This window comes from Piliocolobus tephrosceles, chromosome 9 (genome assembly GCF_002776525.5).
Source record: "Piliocolobus tephrosceles isolate RC106 chromosome 9, ASM277652v3, whole genome shotgun sequence".
In the NCBI taxonomy this organism is placed as follows: domain Eukaryota; kingdom Metazoa; phylum Chordata; class Mammalia; order Primates; family Cercopithecidae; genus Piliocolobus; species Piliocolobus tephrosceles.
Window position 1 is genome coordinate 6,611,403 of NC_045442.1, and position 20,368 is coordinate 6,631,770.

The 20,368-nt window shown below is 44.6% G+C and overlaps 2 protein-coding genes across 6 annotated transcripts in view; one reads left to right on the top strand and one right to left on the bottom strand.

Annotated features, from left to right (window-relative positions):
- The window catches only part of DOCK1 (dedicator of cytokinesis 1), a 553,659-nt gene that overhangs the window by 265,607 nt on the left and 267,684 nt on the right, over nt 1–20,368 (bottom strand). The gene's annotated exons all lie outside the window — the stretch shown is intronic.
- Nucleotides 1–20,368, top strand: part of INSYN2A (inhibitory synaptic factor 2A) — a 60,984-nt gene that overhangs the window by 4,105 nt on the left and 36,511 nt on the right. For 2 of the 4 annotated variants that reach the window (XM_023224364.2, XM_023224365.2), the window contains exon 2: nt 15,919–17,107. In XM_023224364.2, the coding sequence (XP_023080132.2) occupies nt 15,924–17,107 (1,184 nt within the window). In that variant the 5' untranslated portion in view covers nt 15,919–15,923. Of the gene's footprint in view, nt 1–15,177; nt 15,442–15,918; nt 17,108–20,368 lie in introns of those variants that run through there. The other 2 variants (XM_023224363.2, XM_023224366.2) reach the window with 2 other exon arrangements.

Below are 20,368 nucleotides of genomic sequence, written 5' to 3' on the forward strand. Positions count from 1 at the left end.
GTGTCTCTTTCTGCTGAGTATATATTCCCAGCTCTAACTGGGACTGAGAGAAAATTAACTTGAATGGAGAACAGCAGGTATTAGGGACAAGCAGGAATTATGATTCCAAATTACTCTATAAACCTTTTGGCTAACAACATATTTCAAAGGGATTTGGAAATAACTCTCCCCAAAGTCATTATTTGTGAATATTTATTTTATAGAGCACTGAACTGTTTATTCAAAATATTGCTCATCCATAGACATGTTCTTTTTCCCACACTATCCTGCTGTTAGGAAGTTTGAGCAAAAAAAGAAAAGAAAAGAAAGAGATTCTTGCATCTCTGCATACCGTACATTCATATGAATTATACTACTCTATTCAATAGAATGGTAAACAAACAAACAAACCCAGCATATCAAAATGCTTGTTGAAGTTTATATTCTACTTAATATGGAAAATTCCAATTCAGTCCTTAATAATCGAGCTTTGGCCATGAAATGAAATGCAGTAAACTACAACATTTGAGAGACATGGGAAGGAGGCTAAGGAATGCTGAATACACTACAGGTAGCCTTGCAGATAAAGTTGCTCTCACTCCATCTCAGCAGAGATGATCACAGCTATATCCCAAGGCAGGGGTTCCATGGACAGGCACATCCCAGAGAGAAAGAGGAGAAAGCACAGGCTGATGGCATGAGGGCCTTTTGACAGCTGTTCAGTTGAGGAAGCAGCAAGGGGCTATGTCATACTCATGCCAACCTTAATGAAATTGAGTAGTCTTTGTGTTTCTAGGTCATTCCACTGGTGATGTGGGATCCCCCACCCTTGTTCTTCTCTAGGAAGGATCTTGTATTTGTCAACTGCCCTTCTTAATGTTTTTTAAAATCTTTTCTATATGTACTTAGTGGTTAGATTTTAGATAACTCTTACTACCTGCATTTTGTACAGTGAAATCTGCTTATTTTTGTAGTAAGCGATTTTACCATCCTTAAAACTGTAGCAAAGATATAAAACCTGGGATTTTTAAATGGGGCAAGCATAGGGAAGGTAGACGGATATGCAGATGGCTTTGTTCAGAGAGGACTTCTGATTTGTGGATATGTACTGAGCTGTTGCAGCAGTGGCCAAGGCAATGTGTAAGGTGTTACAAGACCAGGTGAGAGGACTCCAAGAAGCTCAAGTCCAGGAGGAGGGGAGGTGGTGGCAAGAAGTGGCAGGAGCCTAAAGACTCCCAGGTAGAATCAGGATAGGAGATTACAGGCAGAGAGTGATGCCCTGGCTGACTTCGTGTGTGATGCTTGAGATTGGACTCCTGAGCCCAGCAGACATTAGTCCTGGAGCTTAAGCCAAGTGGGAGGGTGCTCAGGGCTACAGACTTGTATGGTAAGAGTGAGAAGTGACATTTGGCAAAGGTTGAGGTGCTGGGATCAGAGAGTAGAGGCACAGTTTGGAGTCAGTTTGAGGAGGAACCAGCAGAGCAGGAGGGTCCTCTGTTGATGTTTTAAACAAGAACATATATTCTCAGAAGATTAAGACGGTATAACTGGAGGTGAACCAGAAGAGAGGAGTTGGAGACCAGTTGAGAAGGTGTCACAGGTGAAAATGAGCCAGTCCCAGTAGCACTGGGAAGTAAGTTAGGGGACAGCTATGAGAAAAACCTTTTGGCAGGCAAGTCTTTGTAATGTGGCAAGATAGAAAGAAGGGACTAAAGATGCTACCCAAGGCCAGCAAGACGGTGGGGGATTTTAATGGAAACAGAAGTCTGCGAGCTAGCAGGAACCGGGGAAAAGATAGGATTTCTATTAAATATCTGAGCGTGAATTTTCAACTGGAAATATTATTTTAAAAAACAAGATTTTCATTATCTCTTACCTCCTAGAATGTCCATAAGAAATACTTTCAAATGGGAGGAAAAGGGACTCAGCGATTCACAACCCAAATCCTTAAGTGACTAAGCATAGTACTGTCTGTAACAGGTGCTTAATAAATATTTAATGAGGCTACTAACACAAACCTGGTCAGTGATTTTGCTACCAACTCAGGAAATCCTGATTGGGAAATAATTGTTTTCTTCCATTTCCAATTGTAACTTTTTGTGTAGTAGGAATTAAAGGAAACACCATGAGAAGGCAGTAAAGAGGAAGATGACTTCCAGGGCTGAACAGTCCTGACATCCGGCCATGTAGTGTTTAGAAAAGAAAAAAGCACCACAGGGTTGGGTTCTTTACCACCAAACTCAACCTCGGCAATTCCTTTGGTGAAAATTCAATTGGGTAGAAGTTGCGTTTTTAGAGAAAGAATGTCTTTGAATTTAGCGACCTAGTATTAGGGTAAAAGAAGAAAACGAGAATTGAGAAAATGCATCTCACTGCAGTCAGATAAATTAATGTTCTTCTAACCCAAATGCTGACATTTCAGTTAAAAAGAGTTTTCACCAGAGTTCACCAAAAAAACTGGAGAGTTCATTGGGCCAGCACGAGAGAACGAGGTGTCTGTCTCTCAGCCTTAACCTCACATCTCAATTTGATGTCGTGACTTCAACTCCATTGATCTCTGTGCCAGACCCACCAATTTCTCATTTTAAAAATCAATAAGAGTACTGCATAAAGATTATTTTTGTCTTTTTTCCTCGCGTAAATCACATTGCAGTGTCCACTTAAGCGTGCACTTGAGACTCCCATAGCTTAGATAATGTGCCATGTGCAAACGTAGTGTGTGAAATTAAAGGAATGCTGAAAATATGTTTTTCACTTTCAAACCATATTTTTCATTTGACTTCTTGCCCAATGATAACTGCATTTCTCAATTACTTACTTTTCTTGTTTTAATGGTAGTTGTTAGCTCAGTGACTTCACTGAAGTCATTCACATCCTCATTTAATTTGTTTTGCACTTGCTATTTATATTTTAATCGCACTGTATAATATTTATTCTGAATATATATCTACTTTATTTATGGTGTCTATCAGACTTATCCATGTGGCAAAAACACCCAGGGTGAGGCTGAATTAAAGAAGTTAGCAGGTGGCTGGACACTGGACCCTCAGACAGAGTGCCCAGGCTCACTGACGGGGTTGGCCCCACACTGCACTGGGCAGGTCAACTACTGAGTGAGTGGTAGAGACTGGACCCCAACTCACTCCTGGTAATTATTTAAATTCCACACGGAAGCATCAGTTCTAACTCTGTATCTGAAGAGTCAGTGAGAGTGACCACTGGCAAATGCAGCTTTAAAATATAACTCTAAGCCAACCGTACAGTTTTTAATCAGCCAGTTAAAGGTTGGAACCTTCTGGTGGTGATTCTCAAGCTTGTGTCTCTTAGGTCCTGCGTCTGGTGTCATCCACATGCACAACACATCCCGAGGTGTGCTGTCTTTGTGCACATCCACCTTACCACCAGGGCCATGTACTGAGCGCTTCCTAGGAGCCGACCTCCTAAGCCCTGACCCAGCTCACAGGGGAGTGCTGCGTGGTGGCGAGAGAAGAGGCTCCAGGCCAGGCTGTCCTCCTTTGCCCTCCTCGCTCTGCCAGTAACTATCTGTGTGACCGTGGGCACGTGACTCCACTACCTGTGCCTCGGTTTCCCCATCTTTATTAAAAATAGTAATTTCTCCTTCAGAGGGTGTTTGGAGAATGAAAAGTTCAGACATATACCAAGCACAGAATGGTACCTAGCCTGTGTTGAGTGTTATACACAAGTGTTACCTTTTCTTATCTTTGCTCTCCCAGGTTAGATCACTTGCCCAGAGTTCTGGGCTATTAAGTGGAGGGGAAGTGCCAGAACTCAAAACCAAGCAGGTGGTCTCAAAGCCCCAGTTCTTAGGGACTATGGTCAGATATTAACCATGTTAGCAAACCACGGCAGCATGGGCAGACCTTGAGCACCCCCTCTCCAATGTAGAAAATCCAAAGTTATTCACTGTGCCAAGACTGTCAATGTATGAACGACTGGTCTCAAATCCCAGATCCACGGCTGAAAAGAGCTGCCCCAAGCCATTGAATTCCTAGAAGGGAACAGAACTCTAAACGTTTTGCATCTCCAACCAGAAATATTAAAAAAAAAAAAAAAAAAGTGTGAATATGCCCTATTCCTACTATGGGTCTGCTCCGTTACAATTTACTTGGAATTTGCCATCCCATAGTTAATGGATCTTGTGAAAGACCTGGATTTTCAACCATGACAATGACTGGCCACTAGCTGTATATACCCCGTCTGTCGGTGCACAGCACAGCCCAGCCAGGCCAAGGCACAGACACTCTGTGAGCCTGTGTGGGATCTGCTAGTGATCATCTCAACACCTGGCTGATGTCTAGGTTCATCCTAGAGAAAAATGGAAGGGGCCCGTCTTCCCTGCTCCCTTGTGACATTCACTCATTCATTAAGCCCTTCATTCAATCAGTAGTTCTGGGTACTTTTTATATACCACAAGCTTCTCTAAGCTTTGGGGATACAGCAGGAAATAGAAGACAACAAGGGATGAAAAAGATAAAGGAAGAAGGCCAGTAGTTCTTTATCATAGGGACATTATTAAAATTATGTGAGGTGTTTAAAACAAAAAGTGGTACCCAGTCTCCATCCTCCAGAAGTTCTGATTTGCCTGGACTGGGGTAGAGACCAACATGCTTTTTCCTTCTTTCTTCTCCTTGTTTTTAATGGATTAACTTCCTGGCCTCCAAGTGTGGCCTTTGAGGGAGCCAGGCTGAGGGAATTTTTCCCTTAAGGAAAAATGTGTGTTTACCTACTTCCTGTGGGAGGACAGCCACCCCCTGGATTTTCTTCTGTGTGGCAGGAAATGCTCTCTTTAAAAACTCACACACAAAAACAAAAACCAAAAAAACTTATAAAAGGTTCCATTTCATCCACACCTATGCTCTCCTCCAAAGCTTCAAGAAGGCCAAAGCATACAGGGGTCATGTGAGGTTTTGGAAAGATTTATGTTTTCCTTTTTAAGATCTTTTTAGCATGCTCAATCCACAGAGAATCATTTCATAGATCATGAGTACTGCTTACTCACTACGAAGCTACCTTCTATTCATAAACTACACAGGCTTTTGCTCCTGTTCTCTTTCTCTTTTCCACAAGCCTTATAAAGTAGCAGGGCATCTGTTCCAAGGAGGTGCTGGAGAGATAAAAAGATAGAGGCAAACGTAGGAATATTTGCTGAAAATGGGACTCTTCATTGAGTTTCACACTTAATGTGTTATGTGTTGGGTGCTTCACTGAACAGGAAACCATACGATGTCCTGCTTCAGGTGCCTGCCCGAGCCTGCACTCTTGTTTTGCCCCAGGGTGAATTGTCACATTCCCTTCTGGACAGGAGATGGGGTTGCTGCAACTGGCCCTTTAAGAGCAGCCAAAACGATGGGAGTTGTAGCTGAAGGCCATCAGAACTCTATGAGCCTGATTCAAGGGAACAGCCCACAGATGTCCCACAGCTGACCTGGACTGATGTTCCAGCACACATCCCCTTCCCTTCCTGTGTCTGTGTGTGCATTTCTCTAGACTCACCATTCCCCTAACATCCTTTCTCTCTTTATACACCCCCATTTCCCTTCTCCTTCCTCTCCATGTTCATCTCAATGGACAACAGCAGTGTGGCATGAGATTCCTAAGTACTGCTCTTCCTCATTTAGTATAATTACATATTCATTGTTCTCAATTCAAATAACAGGAAGATGAAAGTGATTTCATTCATATGTTTATGCCCCTCCGATACAGTTTGGCTCTCTGTCCCCACCCAAATCTCACCTCGAATTGTAATCTCCATAATCCCCACGTGTCAAGGGCGGAACTAGAGGGAGGTAACTGGATGGGGGGGGGGGCAGTTTCTCCCATGCTGCTATCCTGATCGTGAGTGAAATCTCAGGAGATCTGATGGTTGTCTAAGTGTCTGGCGTTTCCCCTGCTTGAGCTCGTTCAGTCCTGCCACCTTGTGAAGAAGGTGCCTGCTTCTCCTTTGCCTTCCACCGTGATTTTAAGTTTCTCGAGGCCTCCCCAGCAATGCGGAACGGAGAGTCCATTAAACACCTGTCCTTTATAAATAACCCAGTCTCAGGCATTTCTTCATAGTAGTATGAGAACAGACTAATACACCCTTGGAAGTGACTAGCGCCACGGGTATGCCCCAGACCCTCCATTGTTTTTTTCCTTCTGAAAGCCAGTGATTCATCCTCTAGAGATTAGACAACTGAGGTCAGGAAAGGTACCATGCTCTGAAACGTTATTCCAAGCTACTGAGATTTTTAAATTAAACTCTGAATTTATTTTGCTACTACCATATCTTGGAAGAAAGTTGAGTACTATAAGAACAAAGCTTCTGATGATTCCTAGCAAGTCACATTTTCTACAACAGTATGGGACCTCAATATACTGCATGATTAAATATAGAACCTGTACAATTTCTGTGCCATCTACTCATTTCTGTGAGTGTGTGTGCCATCTCCTTCTCTCCCCTCAGTACAGGAAACATTTGTACAATAACCACTCAAGATAGTTATGCCAACGTTCAGAAGATAAAAATCTCTGGATATGGTTTTACCTCAACGAATAAAATTCTATCCCTTCTCCTTTCCACTTCTCTAATTCCTACTCAGGTTTCATTATACAGCCATGTTCTACCTAATCTGAGGATCCAAATAATGTAGAAAGACTCCTTGGAAGCCACTAATATTGTACACTCATCCTAAGTCTTCTTGCCATATCTCAGCTAAGACCCCAGCTCTAAGGATACTGTGATGTACAGTGTTAAGATTCTCTTGCTGGAGTGCAGTGGCGCAATCTCGGCTCACTGCAACCTCCAACTCCCTGGTTCAAGCGATTCTCCTGTCTCAGCCTCCCAAGTAGCTGGGATTACAGGCACGTACCACCACACCCAGCTAATTTTTGTATTTTTAGTAGAGACGGGATTCACCATGTTGGCCAGGATGGTCTCCATCTCCTGACCTTGTGATCCGCCCGCCTCAGCCTCCCATAGTGCTGGGATTACAGGCATGAGCCACTGTGCCTGGCCAGTGTTAAGATTCTTAAACCAGTAAGTAAAGAAAGATGATTGAGCATAGGAGAAAGACGGTGCTTAGAGGGACCTACTCCACAGAACACTTACATTTGTGTTAAGCAGAGAAAACTGACACACCGCAAAGCAAAGTGAGCATCCTTCAGGCCTGCTCTTGCACGTCTCTCAGGTGGAGCTTACCCTGACTCCCCAGGGAGCACTCTCAGTACCTCCCTCCTCTTACATGGTCCTGCGCACAGTGGACTGGTGTCAGCCATCGACGTGTCTCTCCACTGCTGGACTAGACACTGCCCAAGAATATGCCTTGTTTTTTCCTGTGTGCCCAGCATCCAGTATGGTGCCTGGGTCACCCTGGGCATGCAGGCATTGTTCAGTGAGTAAATGAAGGTGACAGATAAGGACTGGAGAAGGCATAGAAGACAAGACTAGATCTAGACCACCAAACACAGACTATTCATGAGGAAGGAGGACCAGGGCATGGTCCTGGAAAGTGAACCAGCGCAAGTGAAACACAAGGTAGAGACTGACCATGGTGTGTTCAGGAGACAGTGCAGGAAATGGCTTCATGGAAGTCAGCAGATGGAGCATTTTTGAGCAGCCAGGAGAAATCTAGAAAGATGAGCAGGTAGGAAAAAGTATAGATGATCTGATAATAAAAGGCTCTTTGGAAGTGCTACCAACTGGGATGTATCCAGGTATATGCAGAGAAAAGCGATGTGTGCACTTGAAGCCAAGACTAGCAGGACCTGCAGGATGGGGGACAGGGGTGGGGCATGGGGGATGAAGAGCTGAGGGCAGGAGAGTTAAGAAGGCCAAGATCAGGGTGGGAACAGTGTGGAACTAAAGGGAAGAAATCAATAGGAGAAGGAACAGGAAGGAAAAACAAAATGAATAGGGCATGGTGACGACTGATATGGGGGGATTAGACTGGGGAATGAATTAAGCAAGCCGTTGGCGGCAGCACTTGTTGGAAGCCTTCAGTATAAAAATACTGAAAGACTCTACTAAGCTGGAGATGGGTCTCGTGACCCCAGTGCAAAGCAAGTCTAGTCCTGCCTTTAACATGGGGTGTCTTCTTTTGCTCCAAGCTCAGCTGGGGTAAGCACAGTAGCTGTGTTGCTGGGTTGAGTCCAGGCCACCCTTGGGTCTCAGGCATTACATCGTGTTAGACTGCCTCCCAAGAAAGACCACTGAGTCCTCCTCCTCCAGACTACCAGAGACACTGCCAAGTTTTTCATGCACAAAGAGAGAAACCTTTGAAGACCTTAGATGAAACTTTGTGAGGGAAGGATATGGTTTCATGTTTTTAAAATGTAGCTACTTATTATCATGCACAGAGAAGACAGAGGTTCACAACAGCTGCTGGTCAAGGAAAAAATTAAACAACCAACTAACCTGGCAGAGTAACACCAGGATTGATAGGAGGTAGATTTTATTTTTAAGGAATACAATATACAGTGTAAAGTACACAATACATAGACCTTTTGTTTATTTTCTCTTCTCTTCACCTTCCCCCCAACAAAAATGACATCTTGTGTTATGAATGCTAAAACTTCGCTCTGTGCACACTTGCAGCAAATAGCTCATTCAAACCAAGACAGTCTTTTCAGACTAGGCCATGGACTGCAAACTGCATGAGGGCCGTGAAGATTACAAGCACTAACTCTTTCTGTAGACTTCAGTTAGGATTGTGTACACGGACCCCAAGGGCAGGTTATTTTCTCTACGTTTGGCTATCAGCTTAGGAGTAGAAGCTAATTACAAGAAATGCTCAAGTCTCCTTTTCTTCCTGGCACAGCTACCTTTGCAGTGAACCGAAGACCATGCAAAGTTTAGGATTTGGCCAAATCAAGGAAACATCGTGGTATTTTCATACTACGATGAGAATATAAGGGGGATCCATTCTGATGGTTGAGTTGATAGGCATTCCCATGGCCTTGCCGGAAAGACAGACTGCATCTTCAACTCTAAATGATTTCCGTTGTTGTGAACGTTACCTCCAAGCAGATATCCTGCCCTGAGTGTTCCGATGGGGTATCCTCAAATAAGACTGGGAAGTGGCAGGGAAAACAGACTCCTTTGATATAAGTCATTTTGGGGGGGGGGGGGGGGGCAGGGAATCAATGTCCTAGTTTTAGTTTCAGATAAATCATGAATCAAAACATGCTGTTTAGTAAAACAAAAATATAGATTCAGCATAATCAGGAAGGCAAAGCACTCCCCAAGTGCATGTTAGTATGTATCTTTGTGTTTTCATGCGAGTCAGATTCCCATTAAGTCTAAAAAAGGGAGGACCACCTCTTCTGTGTCCTGCCAACTCCCGCCTCTGATGGGCCCCAAACTATCAGCTGATTGTTGCTTCATCACTCGGAAGCCTCCGGGATCAGTGGGACACTTGCTATCGTACCTAAATGTACTCATGAGCTATGTTCAAAGCACAGCCCTCCTGTCTCACACTCTGTCACTGTCATGATGATGGGAAAGGGGGAGGCAGGGAAATCAGTTCCTTTTACCAATCTCACAGGCGATTTTGGTGAGTTGTTGGAACCAACTGTACTGAACTCCTTTTGGCCATTATTAGCTGGCATAGTTAACTGCTGCAAATAAAATTATTTTTTTTTTACATTGACATAATGTCTCATTTCAACGAGGCATATTTTCCAGTTGATTTTCACCAACATCATAAAATTTTGGTAATTCATTTCTGCTAATGTAGATTCCACTTAGACAGGATGAGCAAAGGTTAACATCAGCATAAGCTGAAAATCAAAGAACTGGGTAGTGAAACATAAATGAAGAGTCTGGACCATTTAAGAGGGCCATTCTCTGGATCTTTTAAAACATGAGCACCAAACCCCAAGCATCCATGCTTCCCCGCCTTTGTTCTCACTGCCTTGAAGCAAGCCAGTGTGAGCCTGTGTGGTTTACATTATGTGGCTGAAGCAACAGACCATAGGTTTTTTTTGTTGGTTAAGGGTGTTTTCTAAAATCACAGATATGCATGAGTGGGGGACTGCACCTAAGATAGGTTTTCCTCTGCCTCGATGCCTACATTTAAGCTCCATGAGTGCCCCTTTTCCCTGCTTTGGACTGGGTGGTCATCAGTTCTTAATGACAGAGGTTTCACCACAATATTCTACACATCCAGGGAACGGGGCATCCATCTCCGTGTTTCCTCCAAGGAGCCACAGTTCTGCAAGAAAACAGTTCCTCACACATTGCTCAGTCACACAAGGGTGTCTGAATTCATCTAGTCACCCCTTTTTGGTCCTTCTCATCAGTGACCTCTGAAGAAGACAACAAATATAGGGAAAAAATAACATTTCACTATATAAAGAAAATTAAACCAGATAATGAATCTAAGACACAGTCCGCCATCTATGGCAGCTGGCTTTGCCCCCAAGGAAAGGAGGACTTCCAGTTCTGAAGACTCAGTTGGCACCTATGAAACAGGTCTCTAAGCTAACTATTTCATAACACCAGTGACTTCATTTAGTGAGCGAGGTTCTGTTTCACCTCCCCTTCCCACTGGGAAGCCAGTGGTGAAGAATGGGATTTCATTTTCACCACTGTCCCATTCTGAGTAGCCTCATGTTCAGGCGCCCCCTCAGCATATGGAAGAAAATGCTGACCCAGTTCATCTTGAATCCCAGCCAGCATCTTTGACTCCAAGGTGTCTGAACAGTGAGAGAGCCACTAGAAAAACCTGTAATTTCATATAGTCCCTTGCAGCACTCATCAGACCGCTTGCCTGGCTATCTTGCTATATGCGGGGACTGCTGGGTCCTGGGAGGCGTCTCAGTCAGACTGGCAGCTGATTGCATCCTCCCCTGCAAATCCCATCACAGGGTCAAACTGCAAACCTGCAAATCTGCACGGACATTTGAAGAATGGACAGAATCCAATGGAGAGTTTGTCTTGTCAGCTGATGGAACCCCACAAAGTTGCCTTCAGACTATTGAATCTGTTTTATTTCTAATTAAAACGGATGCTAACTTCCTTCCTTACAGGACGTTTGCTCAAATTTTGACATATCTTCTGCTAAACATTTAACTATACATAGCTAAATACATACACAGGCACGTATATACCTATGCATATATACACACATACACACACTTGAAATTCATTTTCGTTCTTTATCGGGGCTCCCTCAAAACAATAAAAGATGACCTTTGGCAAACGACTTATACCCCCATCTCATCATTTCTGGGTTTTTCTTATTCTGATACAAGTGGTTATACCTTCCGGAGGCCTGCTTCAGGTGTGGATTGGATTTTACCTTGTGTTATTTCCATTGGCAAAACCAGAACGACACTGGACCTTCCTCCATTCTCCCCAAATTGGAAAACAGAAGGAAAAATAAATCTCTCCGAATGTGTTCTCTTAATACCACAACGATGACCGTTTTTGTTCATTTTTTTCCAGTATAATTTGTAGATTGCTGTTTCACTTAACATTATTTCATAAGTGTTTTTCTATGATACTAAATAATCTCTATAATTATCCTTTTAATGGCCACCCAGAGTGAATGTAAACCATAATTTACTTAACTGTTTACCTATTGTTAGCCATTTAGTTGCTTCCATTTTTCACTTATTTAAGTTGGAATGCACATTTTCATATCAGCCATTAATTTAAAGCAGCATGCAGAGATGGCTCTCCATCACTAATCTAAAAATGCAGGGTTTATATATTTACAACTCACATTTGATTATGAAATTTAATTTGAGGGTAATTAAGACATTTATATTCCAAACAGCTCCTCAACATCTAGCTCTCTCGAGCCAAACAGGCACAACCATGACTAGCCATTTTCACCTCAAGACAGCACAGTCCAATGAGTTCTAAAACACAATTTTCCTATGAAAAATAAACTTTATGAACTCCTACTGCTTTAGAGCCAAGAGATTACCTCCCCGAACCAGAGTCTGTGGTTCTATAGGGTGACCCAGCCAAGGCAAGCCATCGTGAAAATGCTATTGTGGCTTCATGCTTAGTCCAGAATTCAAGGCAACCCTCGCTCAGTGCTCCCACACCTGCTGTGTTACTGGAACTACCTGGATGTCCTTGCCTAACCAGCACCCAGATACACTGTGGGAACAAGATAAGGACATTGCTCAAATGAGTTTCAGTTGTTTGATGCTTTTAAAGTTTATCATGGATCACTTCAAGTTACAAAGTTCCTTGAGCAAGGGTAGTGGGTTAGGGCATGTGATTCAAACGGATTCAGCCGTTTCAATGGGTGTGGCCTACTAGTCATAGTCATGTGACTCTGAGCAAGATGCAAAAAAAACAAAACAAAATCGTGTGCCTCAGTTTCTCAATCTGCAGTATGAGGATATGAAGAGTGGCTACCTTGTAAGGATATGATGAGGATCGAATCTAGAAAACGCAACTGCTATGCATAGGGGAATGCTGACATTTGATTAGCACATAGGAGCACTTAACTACATGCTTACTGAATGTTAACGCTGCACTGTAACGTATGTACATTCACTTGCTGAATGAATGCATGAAGGCATGATGAATGGAGTAGTGTGGGAGAAGGCTCCACTTGTCTCAGGGACAGTCCTCTGTAGAATGCCCCATTTCCTTTCATAACGAAATCATTTTCTTAATGGTAATCACTATAAGCCTTGCCCTCCACCCCCAATAAAGAGCAAATGAACACCCTGAAAAGATGTGTCCACCTTAGTAATTCTTAATGTCCAGAAATTCAATTTTAAAGCTTTAGAAAATGTCATCCAGCCATCAGAAAGAACTCATAACCTCATCTGAAGCCAAAATAAACCAGCTGCAAAAATTCCTTGGTGTTTTCCCTATCGGGGAATAAGAACAACTCAATTACTATTACTGTTTTTTTTTTTTAAGTCAGCAATAACTAAACTGATTAAAAATCCGAAGTATTACCATCATTTTTTTTTTTTACTAACAACAAGATGATTTTTATGTACTAGCAACTCTCTAGAAAACAGAGAAGAGCTTAGAATTTTTCATTATTATTTGGCCACTGGTAATTAATTCTTCTGATTCGTTGTATTAGTTTGATGGTTGAGTCCAAGACCTAGAATATTTCTTACCCCAGCCAACTGATGCCAGAAAATTATTTCAGTGCAGTCCCTAGCAAATGGTGATGATGAATAGCATGGCAGGACAAACTTATTCAGACACACATTTTTCAGAGGTAGCAGGGAAAAGGCTGAAAAATTACTAGTAAATTGCTTTTTGTAAAAATGCTCTCTCTTTCAAATTTCCCCGAGTACAAAGGTCTTCTGCAGAATGACGGCACAAGACATTCTGACATACCTGACAACAAAGGCAGTTAAAGAATGAATAGGAGATCAGAGTGAAGGTTAAGATTTAATTTTCTTATTCCACCCCCACTGCCACCCATACTGTCCCCCACACCAAGCTGTCTTGTGTGCATCTGTTTAACCCACTGGGATAAGAATCTCTAAAAGCCACCGATGCTTTCTCCTGAGTAGGCACGCCTTGTCCCTCCTTCCACCTATCATGTAGCCTTCCCAAACGGAGTCAAGATATTGGTGCATCTCCAGTCTGTTTCTTGCCTTTTCTCTCCTCTCTAAAACTGCCCAGTTTTTCCAGTTTCAAATTGCAGCAATCTCCAAATATCCCCAGCACCTAGTAAAGTACCAAGGACTTCCTTTGCTGTCTACGCAAGCCTCGCCTTTCAGGACACACTATAGGATAATCGAACAGGAGCCCGAGGCATCCAGAGGTGCAAGGGCTAATACAATGGTTCTCTGCCAGGCAAGACTCTGCTCCCAGGCTCATTTGGTAATGTCTGGAGACATTTCTAGTTGTCACACTGGGACGGAACGGTGCTACTTCTTCAGTGGGGAGAAGCCAGGGACGGCTGACCACCGTGCACTGCACAGGACAGCCCCTCCAAAGCAAATGATCCATCCTGAAATACCAGTAGTGCCAGGATTTGGAAACTCTGGTCCCATCTAAATCAAATGCTGCAGAGATTGTTTTTTTGTTGTTCTTACACATGATTTCCTGTTAGTTGTTCATGGCATAATGTTTGAAGAATGTGATCCCTTCACTCTGTCATTCAGTGAACAGCAGTGAACAGCCGGCAAGGTGACAGGACCAGGCTGACCTGAGACACAGAGGTCAGTTTAACAGAGGGTCAGTCATGTCACTTACTTTCAGATGGGGGCTGTGAAGTTGTCTCTTCTTCCCCTTTATGGAACCACCGTGCACCTCGGCCTGTCATGCTAACTCAGTAAGGGCTAAGGATATGGGGAGGGGTCATGCCTCTCTGTCTGTTGGACAGCTGGGTCTATGAGCAACAGCGTGGATTCAGAGGTCACTAAAGCAGGGTCCTGCTCCTGCCTGTGCTACTTATTTGCTGTGTGACACTGAAAAGTGACACAACATCTCTGAACCCTAGTATCCTCTTTGAAATGGGAAGTGTAGCCTTGACCTTCAGGAACATTTGTAAGCAAGGTATTCTGCATGTGGACGAGCAGAGTATCTGGCTCTCGAACCACCTCACTCCAGAAGCAGTGCGCCATGCCGTGCGTGTCATAGTTCTTGTGGCATTTTCCAATGAGTGCTGCCACAGGTCTCTGGGCTGGTTTTTCAGACTCCCCCAGGACAGGACACAAGGTGTGTCAGCAGCCGGGCTGGGGGCAATGTGGATGAAGCCTGTTTTTGTGCAGCTCTATGGGCCCAGTTCCATGACCTTGCCTCTCTGAGCACTCAGCTGCAGCCACTCGGGCCCTGTACACCCTCCGTGCCTTCCCTTTGACTGTTTTCTTCTCAAGCACAAAGGGGTAAAAGGCAAAGCCTCACTCACAAACAACATACTTAACTCTATTTTCTTGCTTTAAGTGTAACCATCAAGTAAGTTCTTCCATGTGCAATAAACAGCTGTGAATCTGCCTAATAAAGTGAAGCCATTTTACCCCACTGGTATTCCCCGAGAGGAGTCACTGGCCACCTGCATCTTTTTAGCTGCATTTAATAATTCAGCCCAGGATGAATTTGCATGATTAACATAAAGCCTCATGGTTTTATTTGCTTTCAGAATTTAAGTACTGAAACAACCACCATTGTTTTCATTTTTGGAGGTTGTGATCAAAACACAAAACTTGATTCTAGAATGAATAATTTCTTTTCTTTTTCTTTTTTTTTTTTTTTTTAAGAATTATTTTCCAGTACCACTCTCCACGGAATCAAAAGAGTTGCAAACACGGCCTTTGTAGATGCAGGGAAAGCCACATTCTTTCTAGGGCTGGTGTTAACCCATGAGAAGCAACCATTCCCTCATCGACTTCTCCTTCATAGTTCCCACCCAGGAGCACGGCCAACTCTCCCACGGAATCCATAATGGCTCACGCAAATAGATTTCTTTCCGATCCTCCTCGGAGGGCTCTCCACATTTATCTGCTCAAGACGTAGCAGCTCCAGTAAGTCTTTAAAACAGCAGCTCTCCCAGATTCCAGCAATAGATTAATGACGTCATCCTCAAAAAATAGTCAAAACGCAAACCAAATAAGTAGCACTTGGTAAACCATCTGCCTAAGAAGGGGAGTCACGCGTGTGAAACGATAATTTGCAAAGCAGAAGAGGCAGCATTATTGGGTTTCTTGATGAATGTAGTAAAACAGGTTTGTCTAATGGGGAAACATGCATTACTACCAAAAGAAAAAGCGAGTGTATCCCACCTGGAAAAACAAGCAGGCTTTAATATCTGAGGAGCATTTCAAGCTGTGCTGCCAGCGACCCTCAGCCCGTGTGATTTTCCTTAACATAAAGGCCGACCTCACCTGCTTAAACATAATTAGGAAACAGGCAGTCGTCGTGGTGGCTAAAAGTTTGTGCGGCCAGTGCTTATGTGTGTATTTCTGTCCCACTGACACCTCTGTTGCTGTTTCTGAATGCAGGAACCATGGTCAGTAAGGACACCGGCAAATGCATACTCACAACGTCGGAGAGTGAAGTGGAACCCGCCGTCTGTCTGGCCCTGGAGATGAAATACGCCCTGGACCCCAACCGGCAGATTAAAAAACGGAACAAAGCCCTGCAGGTGCGGTTTAAGGATATCTGTGAGGCACAGAATGAGCAGAGGGACACACAGCTGTCCTCGGGCCAGCTGGGGGAGAAGCGGGAGGCCAAGCCCGTGTCCTGCAGAGCAGCCTATCGCAAATACATGACAGTGCCCGCACGCAGGTCCATCCCCAACGTCACCAAGAGCACAGGCGTGCAGACCTCACCCGACCTTAAGAAGTGTTACCAGACGTTCCCTCTGGACCGCAAAAAGGGGAACCTCAAAAGCCTCCCAGCTGCAGATCCCTTTAAAAGCCAAAACAATGGGTTTCTAACAGATGCTAAAGAGAAGAACGAGGCTGGACCCATGGAGGAGGCCCGGCCCTGTGGCGCAGGGCAGGTATACAAGACCACAGCCTTGGTTTTCCATTCTAATGAACACATGAATGCAGCAGACCAGCCTTTGGGGGTCAACTGCGCAGAACCGTGTAAAAGCCCGGAGCTGCTCAGCTATGGAGAAGCTGCGCTCCAAAACTCCGCTCGGCCCCTCTCCGAAGAGCCCGATTACCAGTTGCTTGGGAGGGCCAAGCAGGACCGGGGGAGGCCAAACTCGGAGGAGCCCGCTCCACCTGCCCTCGGGAGGGTGTTTAAAACAGAGGTTGCCACCGTTTACGCACCTGCCCTCAGTGCCAGGGCCCCCGAGCCTAGTTTGTCAAACTCTGCGGCCGCCAGCCAGTGGTCACTCTGGCCAGCAGACGAGGAGCGGAGGAGAGCCACACATCTCAACGGGCTCCAGGCGCCCTCGGAAACTGCCCTGGCCTGCTCACCCCCGATGCAGTGCCTGTCCCCTGAATGTAGTGAGCAGCCCTCACAGACTCACACCCCGCCGGGGCTGGGGAACCAGCCTAGTCCCACAGCAGTTGCTGCAGGTGAAGAATGCCAACAAATCGTGCCTCATACAGAAGTGGTCGACCTCAAAGCACAACTTCAGATGATGGAGAACTTGATCAGTTCAAGCCAAGAAACCATCAAAGTGCTCTTGGGGGTCATTCAGGAGTTGGAAAAAGGAGAGGCCCATCGGGAAGGGTATGTATGTTCACCCATGTCTTAGGAAGCTATGCAGGCTCATCACCACAGGGTCCATCTGTAGCCCCAAACCCAAGTCCGTAATGAGACTAACGCCAGCATTTCTGTAAACAGGTCATAGTCCAAGGGTGTGGTGAGCTCCAAGGGGTCACAGATTATTTTATGATACTAGACTTCACTGCATCCTGCACGATACACTTTCTGATTAATGCTCATCTTTCTGGACTTGAATTCAAACCATACCTATGCTTAGAATGAATTGCTAGCCTTTTCCTTTTATTCTGCTAGGGCTAAAGGTTTGTGATATTGATAATGTATAATAACATATGCCAGTCCAAAATATCCATTCTAAGTAAGAATAGAATCATATTAGGAAGAGAAGAAGCCATAGGCCTCTTAGGAATCATATTAGGAAGAGAAAGGAAATTTCATGTGACATTTGGAAAAGTAAATGCTGACTTGCTTATAATAAATAATTGAAATAATATTGGTATTCAGGACTGTACAAGGCTTTACATGATAGACAGTGTGTTTTTCGTTCTGTACCTGGAACTCAAGCAATGGGCATCGTGAGGCCAGTCCTGACTGTATTTGGTTAGGAGACAGATGCCCTTCCCCACCAGGTGCCCTATGTGTCCCGCGGGGCTGCAGAGAGAATGATACCAACTTCACGGCCGATACTTTGTTGCATTGATAAGACCCTGTTACACTTCATCTTTTGAAGTTTAAACTGTGCAGCAGCATCTTTAAAAACAAATGACCTAAAGGTGGGGCTTTACTTCTTGAGCTCTCCAGTGCAGAAGCCTCCTGTAGGCTGGCATGTGCTCAACTGATACAAAGTAGCCTGTTCTACTCCGTGTCCGGGGGTTATCGGACTTTGCCTGGATTGCCGAGACCTCTCTTGCCCATTGCCCCTTGAAAGTGTCTGTGTTCCTGCCAGCCTGTGTCCTGCAGGTGACATTGGAGGCAGCGCGCTGTTGCCTCATGTGGTGTGCACCCTTCACTCTGTGAGCCCTGAGCCCTGGGTTTAGCAAGCTAGAAGCCAGCCTGAAATAAGCCAAGTAATGTATTTTCAGGACAGAAAACCACCCGGGCACAAAGTTTCCTTAAGAGGATTGCTGTGGCTGAGTTAGACAGTTTGCTGACTGCAAAGAATGAGGAGGAAACACCTCCAGCCTTAAGGTGGAGGCTGAGGCGAAAGGCCCAGCTCCAGCAGCGGAGAGGCTGGGGCAGGTTCTGCCCTTGGCTCTGGCTGCTCCAGCTTGGTGCAGGAGGCCTGTCTACAACTTGATGCTCTTAAGCAAAAAGAATCGCCAGCCAAATGTACAAAAATCTTAACAGATTCATAGGTAATCTAACACCATATAATATTTCCAAAAGGCCTTGTTCAATCTTGGGTTTACATCTCCATTTTCATTCCATTTTGATCAGTACACATCCAAAAGCAACACTCCTCGGGGATGGGGTGGGGGAGATCAGTGATTTACTGATCAGTAAGTACTCCACATTCCTGCAAAAAAAATTAGAAGCTCAAACAGTGACCCAGTCACTGACATTGATATAGATGGTAGTGAATTAAACCAGAGAGCAAAAGAGAAAGATGCCAACATCACCAGTTGGGAAATAAAGTTCACCAAATGGTGTAAAATGAATATGTACACTAACGTGCATACTCACAGGGGTGTGTGCCCGAATAAGAACCTGAGAAGGCTGAACACGCATGAATACCACAAGAAAGGAAAACCGTACGATACATGGGAGCTCCTTCTTACACTACTCTTAGAACGAGTATGGAAGATTGCTTTAAATAAGATCCTCAGGGTACTCGAGATGCCATCCATCTAGCAGTGTGGTTCTAAGTTTACTAAGACGTGTCTGGGTAGGAATCTAGCACTGAGGGCTTGGGCAAGGGCTGTATGTCTCTGTGCCTTCTTTCTTCACCTGTAAGTTGAGATCACTGTCTGTCCTGCAGATGGGATGAAATGACATGGGGTGACCTTCTAATGTGTTCAGCCTAGTGGCAGGTGTGTCTGAATGGACAGATGTCCGCTAGTGGCATGAGTGTTGGTCTTGCTGGCTAGCAATGCTGGAGCGGGGGTCTGGGGAGGACTTGCTGGTCTTGTGGGCATCCAGTGTTATGAATGCATCCTCTCCATGCCCGGCACAGAGGCTGCCACACAAGACTGTCGCTGAAGCTCTGGAGCTGCTCTCTCCAATACAGTGGCCACTAGCTGCACGTGGCTATTGAAATTCAAACTCAAATTAGTGACAGTTGAAAATTCACAGTCACAGCAGTCACGTTTCAAATGCTCAGTAGCCACATACATAAGACAGTGCAGCTACGGAACGTTTCCATCATCAGGAAATGTCCTTCACTCTGGTATCCCAGAACATGGCACAGTGCCTGGTTCTTAGGCATCTGAGGACTTGGGTACCTTAAATCAAGACAAAGGATGGTTTTACTTTAAAATCAATCCTAGTTCAGTTGCTGCCAGCACAAGCTCACGGTGGAAGGTAGAAAGGCAGGTCTCTGTTGTGTTCCTGGGAACATTCACTTCCTCCTCTCTCTCAGAGCCCTCTGGACTCAGATAACAAGGAATCAAGTGGTTCCAAAATCCAAGGCCACCTTATGGGGCCCCCTCTTGCTCAATGCCCCAGGGTCGTTAATTTGGCTGCAATTCAAAGTTCCCACCCTTCAGCTCCATGTCAGAACATAGGAGAGGACGGCAGCCTCAGAGACAGGCAGATAAGATGCAAGCTCATTCTCCATCCCTTCCCAGACCCTGGGTACAGCACAGAGTCCCAGGAGTGACAGCTGTGAGCCGTAGCAGCCAGCACTGGTCTGGGACATCTGGAACAACAGGCTCTGGATGGAAGGGAAGTAGCATCTGCTGATTTCCATGGTGTAAATACTGCTACCGTGGCCAATTTCAATCTCACAAAATCCTAAAAATGTAACACTCTGCTCCACTGAGCACCCAAACAATCCTTTGAAGGGCAAGTTCTAGGACTTCAGGACGAGGGGTTCACAGGGCTTACTTTATGTACCAGGTCTGAACTGGGAAGTAGGTATTTTAGTTGCACCTCATGGTTTAAAAAAAAAAACAAACAAAACTAGAACCAAAAAGAAAACAGGAAAATGCACTCTGCTTTGTGTACACTGATACATAGTTATTATATGATAAGACAATGAACTGAATGACTAAGTTAAAATATCAATGGAGGCCGGGCACGGTGGCTCACGCCTGTAATCCCAGCACT